The sequence below is a fragment of the Pteropus alecto genome, unplaced genomic scaffold, assembly GCF_000325575.1.
Source record: "Pteropus alecto unplaced genomic scaffold, ASM32557v1 scaffold3, whole genome shotgun sequence".
NCBI classification, from domain to species: Eukaryota; Metazoa; Chordata; class Mammalia; order Chiroptera; family Pteropodidae; genus Pteropus; species Pteropus alecto.
In genome coordinates, this window is record NW_006442484.1 from 63,982,011 (window position 1) to 63,990,858 (window position 8,848).

Here is an 8,848-nt window from a genome sequence, read left to right on the forward strand (position 1 = left end):
TCTTTCCCTCCCCCATAGCTTACCATTTTTATTGGTTTTCTTATTTACCTTGTAGCTACTTTTGACAAAAAACCCACCCACATCTCCCCTAATGGAGGTTGCACACTAAAATGCTATTCTTCACCTTACTTCCTTCACGTAACAGTATCTCCTGGAGACGTGCATAGAGATTGTCTTCTGCATCCTGTGCCATTGTGGGGAGGTACCATATTTCTCTCAACCACTCCTTATTGGTGGACCTTAGGGTTATTTCCAGTCTTTAGTTATTCCAAATAATGCTTCAGTGAATAAATATCCTTGTGCATGTGTCATTTCATATTCTTGCCATTGTGTCTTTGTGAACCTTCCCCTTTGGAAGAAGAGAGTTGATTCTCTTTTTGTCGTGGGCCAGTGACCTTTTCTGTGGCTGGGGATTAGGTATTTGTCCATCTCTGCATCAAGTCAAGATTTTTTTAAACAGTTTACTTTTTCAGGTTTATTATAAGGGATACAATTCAAGAACATCCCTATGAAATAGATCCATGGGATAAGACATGAGTTGGGAGTGGCAGGGAGCTTCCATGACAGCTCGGGGCATGTCTCCCTTCCAGCACCTCAGTGTGGTTTACCAACCCATCAAGTCTAGATTTTCAACCTTCATCCTGACTCTGTAAATTTCTGGCATTTTATGCATTTCCTGTTTCCTCAGTAGGAGGGGTCCTGGCAAGATGGGTCTGCAAGGAGTAATGGTAGATGTTCCTAATATACTTTTTATAACTTGGATCAGTGTGGCAGGAATAGATATATTTGATATATGCCAAGCATTTCAAGGTGACTTGGGAGAAGGTTTACAAATTAGTGGAGAATTCATTTCTTATCTTGATTCAGGGCAAGCCACTGAATGCATAGATTATACCAAGCTTTCCCATGCGAGGATGAAGAGGTGGTTTCTACTCTGGAAGCTTAGCATTGCAGTTTCTAGGGAATGCAGGCAACCCTTCAGAATTAGGTCACCTTCTGTGGGGAGGGAAGGAACCTCTGGTGAGGCTGAAGCCCCCAGGCTGGCACTGACAGAGCAGAACGTTGAGTCAGAGGGAATGTCTGGTGTGGTGCGGCTCCAGATGCTGCTTGTATTTTTCAGGAAAAAGGCCAGGGGGAGGGACTTGGCAATTGTGTGCTTAGTGCCCTGAATCCTTACCCAGAAACCATGATCTCAGGAAAATCTGCTAACCTGGGCTAACCTGCCTGAACAAACAGGTTTTTGGTGTAGTCTCTTTGTGATATGTAAAGTTTGTCAGAAGACACAGCTAGCAAAGAGTGGAGTTGGGATTTGAACTTGGAGCTGACTTGAGCTCACTCTTCAAAGGGCTGGATCTACTCCTCTTAGCTAGAGGAGTTCAGGCAATGACTCTAATTCTCTGAAAATTAAACACTTTTTTTTTTTTTTTCAGTTTTGCAATTCAGTGATTTCAAAGTTTAGACAAGGCTTTTCTGGAGTGTTACCTTCTCTCAAGGTGAGGAAGAATGTACACGTGCTCCGTATGACTGCAGCTTGGGTCGTTTTTGCATCTCAAAGCAGTGCAATCTTCAGCCAATGTTCTTAGGTCTGGGGGTTACTGGACTTACTTAGCCTGAGCTGAGCACCCAGGACTGAACCTTAACCATAGTTAATAATTAACTCAAGCTTCAGAGCCAAGGGCAGAGTTTGCTGGATTTTATTGAAAACTTGCTGGTGAGAGAAGAAAAACTTCAAGATACTTTTTCCTGTTGTTGTCATATGACAATTAACTCGTTGGCTTCCTCTCTATGATAGATTCTTGATTCTTATTCACAGAAACCAGGAGTTTGCAGGAACACCTCAAAGCAGTGCAATCTTCAGCCAATGCCAAAAGCATGACTAAGTAATCCCAGGGCTGTGGTCTGGAAGTTTCTTTGCCCAGATTGGGTCTCTGGGCCTTTTTATTCCCTCCTTTTTCTCCTTTGTATCTGCCCAGCCTCTCTCTATCCAGTGACAGATAAATGATGACTCAACCCAACCAAGCTTTCTACCAGGAACACTTGAGCAGATTCATGTGATGTTAATGTTAACCCATCCTTTGTAAGAACATCTAAGTGTTCAGGGAAGGATATTTGAAGAGTCTGAGTATTTCTCTTTCTAAGCAACAGAGTAACCCTGGTTTCCATGGAGATGTTGGGAGCATTTGCTTACACTCTAACTTCAGAAACCAGCACGAAGATCTGGACAGTTTCTTCGGGGCTTCTTCAACTGGGGTCCAGCCTTTAATGACTTCGAAGGCTCAGAGCTCTTTGTGTCTGTCTTGGTTTTCCTTCCTTTCTCTTTGTCTGTCTTTGTCCTTCCCACTTTTTCCTGTAACTACCAGAAATGTGTTGACCTTTGACTCTGGAAGGAATGCTATTGTTCTTTCAGTCACACATACCCTTTGGATTATTTCCAGAAAGGGAAATTTCTTTTTTATTGACTGATGTCACTTCTTTTTTGCTTGGATTAAAGGTGTATCATCATTTTCAGGAGATCATTTTAGTCACACAGAGGTGCCACTGAAGCCAACTCAGATAACTTGTAATCATATGCTGTTTCCAGCAGGCTTCAGGAATAATTGCATGTATTTTAAAATTCTCATTGTGAGCTCTACTAAAGAGATTACTCTGTTTTGGAGAAATCAGATCATTCTGAATACTACCATGTGAAAAAAAATTACCATTTGATAACTTGCCTTGCTAGATCCTCACCTATGCTTTTTTCACATTGTTAATCCAAAAAGGAAGATGCTTCTGTGTAAACTCTGGGTTTGCTGAAGTTAAAATACACATTCTGTATTTAACTCTGAGAATTGACATTCTGAAGTCAAACCAAGTGAAGTCTGAATGTTAATCAGGGCTTGGCATTTCACCTTGTACATTAATCTATTAATTCTAGACCAGGACCAGGACCAGGATTTTGAGAACTTTCTGCTTTTGGTACTGATAAATGGAGTGGTTGGTTAGAAACATTAAACCTTTACAATGAGGATTCTCAAATAAGTGGTTCTATCTCTTCTTCCTTCAAGAAGTCACCTGTGTACAAGATGGATCGGAAATGTAGAGGCCAGTGCGTTATTATCAACAACCACAGCTTTACCGTTACCTCACTGTCAGAAAGACGAGGGACCCAAAAAGATGCTGGTAAGAAAGGCTGAAATGGTGTCTTGAATGCAAGTTGGTGACCTTAAAACCATTTTTTTATTTTCATATATTCTTTCTGTAGTTTTAATCTTCCATTTACATGTAAAGGTGATATTATAAATGTTTCTAAGTCTTTTATGTACCCCTAGTGTTTCAGTCCATCCAGGTTGCCTGAAACTACCAGAGACTGGGTGGTTTATACGCAAGAAACATTTATTTCTTAGAGTTTCAGAGGCTAGGAAGTCTAAGATCAAGGCTCTGGCTTTTCCGTGTCTGGTGAGAGCCTGCTTCTCACACAGCCATCTTCTCACTGTAAAAGGGGCGAGAGAGCTCTTTGGGGTCTCTTTATGACCTTAACCCTATGACTTAAGCATCTCTCAAAGGTCCCACTCCTGATACCCTCAACCTTGAGGGTTAGAATTCGACATATGAATTTTGGGGAGACACAAAATTTTAGACCATAGCACCTGGGGTGTCACCAACCTGTTTAAAGAGTGAAAAGTACCCCCGATCATTTATGACTCTCTGGTTTGGAGGAGAGCCTGCTGGAGCAGCAGGAGAAAACCTGAGTTTGAACTCTGTTTCCACCACTAACCAGGTTTGTGACTGCGGGAGAGTCATGGGGCCTCGGATCCCTCGTCTGTAAAATAGAATGAAACTCTGGCCTCTGCTGACTTAGACCGTTGTCATACCACTGTGGGTACTATAAAAAAGGCAGGTTAATTATAATATTTTATTGTTATGAAAGTAAAAAAAAAAATTCTAACGCTTCGGCTTATTTGTGGTAAAATTTTTATAACCATAACACTGTCTGACCCTTTCATTTTATTTCATTGCACTCAATTTCATTTTATTTCATTATTTTCCTCACTTTTTTTTTTTTTTTTAACAGAGTGCCTTACACATGTGTTTAAGTGGCTTGGGTTCAATGTAAATATATATAATGATGTGACTAAAGAAAACCTGGAGGAAGTTCTGATAAAATTTCAGAGCCATCCAGACCATGCTGATGGAGACTGCTTCGTGTTCTGTGTTCTGACCCATGGGAAATTTGGAGCTGTCTACTCTTCGGATGGGGTCCTCATTCCCATTCGGGAGATCATGTCTCACTTCACAGCCCTGCAGTGCCCTGGTCTGGCTGACAAACCCAAACTCTTCTTCATCCAAGCCTGCCAAGGAGAAGAGATACAACTTTCTGTATCCATTGAAGCAGATGCTATAAATCCTGAGCCCACACACCCTCCCCTTCAAAACAGTGTTCCAAATGAGGCCGATTTCCTTCTTGGTTTGGCCACAGTCCCTGGCTACGTATCTTTTCGGCATACGACGGAAGGTAGCTGGTATATTCAATCTCTGTATAATCATTTGAAGGACTTGGTCCCAAGGTGAGAGTTTTGAGTTGTTTCATCCACCTATCTACCTATCCATCCATCCATCTATTCATCTTTCTGTTCATCTATCTGTCCACTCACCTACCCATGCATCCATGCATCCATGCATCCATCCATGCATCCATCCATGCATCCATCCATCCATCCATCCATCCATCCATCCAACAAACCTGTATTGAGCATCAGCATATAAGTGGAAAGGAAGATAAATAGACTGGAACAGAATAAAAATAGACGCAGTCCTGGGCCTCAAGTTGCTCACAATCTAGAGAGATAGACAAATAGATTGAGAAGAGCATCCCCAGTGGTAAATATGCATTGTAAAGCATAGGTGTTATGGGAATTCATAACCTTACTCAGATTTGGAGGATCAGAGGAAGCTTCTAAAGATGACAAATAAATGTTAGGTAAATAATTGAAGTGAACGACATGTTGGGCAGAGGGAACAGCATGAATGAAGGCATGAAGGCCTTTTATTTGCTCCGTCATTTATTCATTTATCAGTCACTCATATTTACTGAATGCCTATGTGCTGCCCTTGGCATTGGCATTATAATATCCTTGGTCTCTTGCCATGGCTCTGACAACTTTCCTTCTGTCTCTGCCACATGCTCCTTACCCGCTACCCTGGAACTAGACCTTCACCAAGGTCCTGCCCTGGACCTCCTTCTCTGCTATCTTTCTGTAGCCCCTCTTGGCAGCTTTAGGTATACCGGGAGGCCACTGGCACCTCCATGAAAATGTCTCCAAAATTTCCATCTCTGAGTTTCTGGAGGGCAGAGTAGCTTCATTCAATTTTATATTCTTAGCATCTGATATAGTATCTGATATATTGTTGAGCTTTGTAACTATTTGCTGGATCAGTGAAGGACTGAGTAAGTCAACCTCTTTTTTAAGGTCAGTCCTGCACATTTTCCACAGTCTTCCAGATATTTTAATTCTGTGTTGCCCTTGAACCTCACATCCCATATGAACAGTCCTGAATTCATCTTCTCAGCCTTCTCCAGGAGGTTCTACTTCTGAATCCCCATTTCTAGAAATGGCCACAGTGCTCTTCTGGGAATTCAGGGTAGAGAATCAGAATTGGAGCCTTGAGTCACTTAAGCTTTTCCCTCTTCTTTACCAACCTCTCCATCCCCATCATAGCCATCAAAGGCCAACGTCCAATGGCTACAGGGATAAGGCTGTACTTATCTGGGGGATACTATGTGCGTACCATGCTGAGTACTGAGCTAGGGGTATGGTTGTAAACAAGAGAAATAAAATCTCTTCTCCATGGAGTTTACAGTGCAGTGAGAAGAGACATAATAACAATGTAAGTAACTGGATATTTAAATTAATAAGATAATTTCAGGAAATGATACCTACTATGAAGAAAGCAAAACAGGATAATGATACAGAGTAGGGCCAGGGAGCTACTTGAGAAGGTGTCTTAGTAGAGGTGATATTTCAAGTGTGAATGACAAGAAGATTTGGGGACAGAGAGAACAGCTGGTGTAAAGCAGAATGAAAGGACTGAGAACCAGCAGGGCCTGCTTTCCCACCTGAAAAATAACAACAGTGATGATGAGAAGTGGTAGTAATACTAATAACACTAAAAATGGTGGTCAATGGAATATTGTAGCCTGTGTTCTAAATGCTTTACATAAATTACGTATTTTAATTTTCATGGCAATCTCCCAAATGGGTTCAATTATGGTCCTCATTTTAGAGCTGAGAAAACTGAGGCATAGTGAAGTAAGTAACCTGTCTAAGACCACATAACCAGGGAGTGATTCAAACATGAGTTGTCTCAAGAGCTGTGCTTTGCTTCCAATGATATATTTTGCCCACCACTGGAACATTCTGGTATATATTGCACATGGAACTTTGACTTACTTTTCATATGGTGCTGATCACATTTTGCCTTATTTTATGAATTTTGTGTGTATATCATCTTCGCTACATGTCTCATGTCTGTATTCTAAGTATTTAAGATCAAGAATTGTATCATATTTATTTTTCTATCCTCCCCAAACCAAGAATAGAAAGGGCATTATTAATAGTAGACTCTCTTTTTCTATCTCTGTCACCTATCTATCCTTTTAATCAATCTATCATCTATCTATCTATCTATCTATCTATCTATCTATCTATCTATCTATCTATCTATCTATCTATCTATCATCACCTATCTATTTACTATCATCTATCTCTACCAGCTTAAATGAAAAACACGGAAAAATAATTATATGCTAAGATCTTTTGTGGACTAAATGCTTGAAAATGCAAGGTGTAATTATTATAATGTTCTTAAACACTGAATATAGAATTGAAAATTTTTATATAATTTAGCATTTCTTTTTAAATTTCAGAAGTATTTCTTTATATTTGGCAGGATTCCAGTTAGAATCTAGGCATGTTAGACTGGGAAGAAACTATATGTTTTAAGGTCTTCTCTCTAAGATCTGGTACATGGTTTTTGTCTCCTGATTGAAAATATATTTTCTTTTCTGGCTGCAGACATGAAGATATCTTATCCATTCTCACTGCTGTCAATGATGATGTAAGTCGCCGAGGTGGAACAAGGAAACAGATGCCTCAACCTGCTTTCACACTACGTAAAATTCTCATATTCCCTGTACCAGAGGAAGAACTTTGATTATAGTAGCGAGTTTTCATTGACTCTTAGTCTTGAAAGGAACCTTGTCATCTTTTCCAATTTTCACTCAGCATAGGAATCAGATGGTGAACTGGTCTCCCCTGTCATTCTTATAATAAGAAATGCCTTGCTTGTTTCCTGACATGGCAAATTCTGTTTTCTTTCGTTCTTTTTGACAAGTCTAAACATTAGAAAACTTTCTTTATCGATGCCTTGGATTGTAATCATGGCTTTAGTTGTGCACTCTGAAAAAAAAGTAATTGGCCTCAGTTTGTGTATCTGTGAAGTCAAAGCTGAGACCAGGTACATTTTAAGATTCCTCTTAGTTCTAGGAACCAATGTTCTTAGATTTCCCCTCTATATGACCACTCTTTGTTATACTTCTGTGTGACCTCTGCATGGCCTTGTTTTGGACATTGGCTGGTGACAAGACCATGGTTTGCTGACCCTCTCTCTGCTCTCCCCTTCCCAAGTCTTCTCTTCTGCACATCTACTGGGGGGAAAATGTCCTGCTTTAGAGTCTAGGAGGGTGCAAGAACTGTTTTTCTTGGGTTGGGAACTGGGTTGGCTCTTGGAAGATGACAGCTCAGTGTGAAGAGAGACACATCCAGCTACTCTGGGAACAGAAACTTGACAACTTGATGTTCCTTCCATGTTGGTCACAACCTCTCAGATGCTGGTGATGGAACGTTTTTTTCAATTTCGAGAGGAATTTTTCTTTTTAAATTTTTGGAAGAAATTAAATTTTAATTCCTGGAAAGAGGGAGATTGAAGCCTTCAATTTTAGATGAAGAGGCTGAGGCCCAAGGAGGCAGAGCAATTTGCTACAACCTTTCAACCTGTTATTGTTTACATGATTTTATTTCCCATGTAAGTGAACTGGACTGTCAGGGGACATAACAGAACTTTATGAATGTCTCCTTGAATATACAGCTGCTCAGGAAAGATGTCAGGGAGTGAAGAAAACTCTCAGTGATGCCTAATTTTATAATTATTTCTGTGAAAGTCAAATTAATTTATGGTGAACTCACTATGAGAAATATTTGTAAGAACTTTGTTATAATGTAGCTAGTAATCACATGGGTTTGACTGTAGCTTGACAAAGAAAACGAATCTAACACATATGTCAGGATGGTCCTCCAAAACTATTGTTCATACAAGTCGAAACTAACAGCTGGTGTTTACAGTCTTTGTCCTATTGGATATGCACAGCTTTTGGCCATTTAACAGTCCTCTGCAAGTGAAGCGTGCAGTAGTACAAAGGAGAGAGCAAAGAAGAATCTGGAGATAGAAACCTTGGGTTTTGATTTTACCTTGTGATTCCCTTGTTCTGAGACAGTAGCTCAAACTAATTTTTCAAACTTTCTCTATAAAGTAGAGAAAATACTATCTGTTGGGAGGATTAAGGAATATATATATATATATATTCCTATATATATATATATCTCCTTAGATTTAATGGATATCTGTTTAGATATATACATATATATATCAAAATGGAGATATCTACATATCTATATAGATATATAGCCATAGCTTGCTCTCTATATATGCGTAAATATCTATACATTTAAATTTAATTGTGATGTGGTGCATCTTTGTATCTATACATCTATATACCTATATACCTGTATACTTATGTAGGTATATAGCT

General features: G+C 39.7%; 1 protein-coding gene across 5 annotated transcripts in view; it reads left to right on the forward strand.

Moving 5' to 3' along the window:
• CASP10 (caspase 10) overlaps positions 1 to 7,463 on the forward strand; it is a 25,863-nt gene extending 18,400 nt beyond the window's left edge. For 2 of the 5 annotated variants that reach the window (XM_015596751.2, XM_025039305.1), the window contains exons 6-9: positions 1,431 to 1,493; positions 3,048 to 3,162; positions 4,055 to 4,547; positions 7,056 to 7,463. In XM_015596751.2, the coding sequence (XP_015452237.1) occupies positions 1,431 to 1,493; positions 3,048 to 3,162; positions 4,055 to 4,547; positions 7,056 to 7,194 (810 nt within the window). In that variant the 3' untranslated portion in view covers positions 7,195 to 7,463. The remainder of the gene's footprint in view (positions 1 to 1,430; positions 1,494 to 3,047; positions 3,163 to 4,054; positions 4,548 to 7,055) is intronic. The other 3 variants (XM_025039306.1, XM_025039309.1, XM_025039308.1) reach the window with 3 other exon arrangements.
• Positions 7,464 to 8,848: the final 1,385 nt, after the last annotated feature.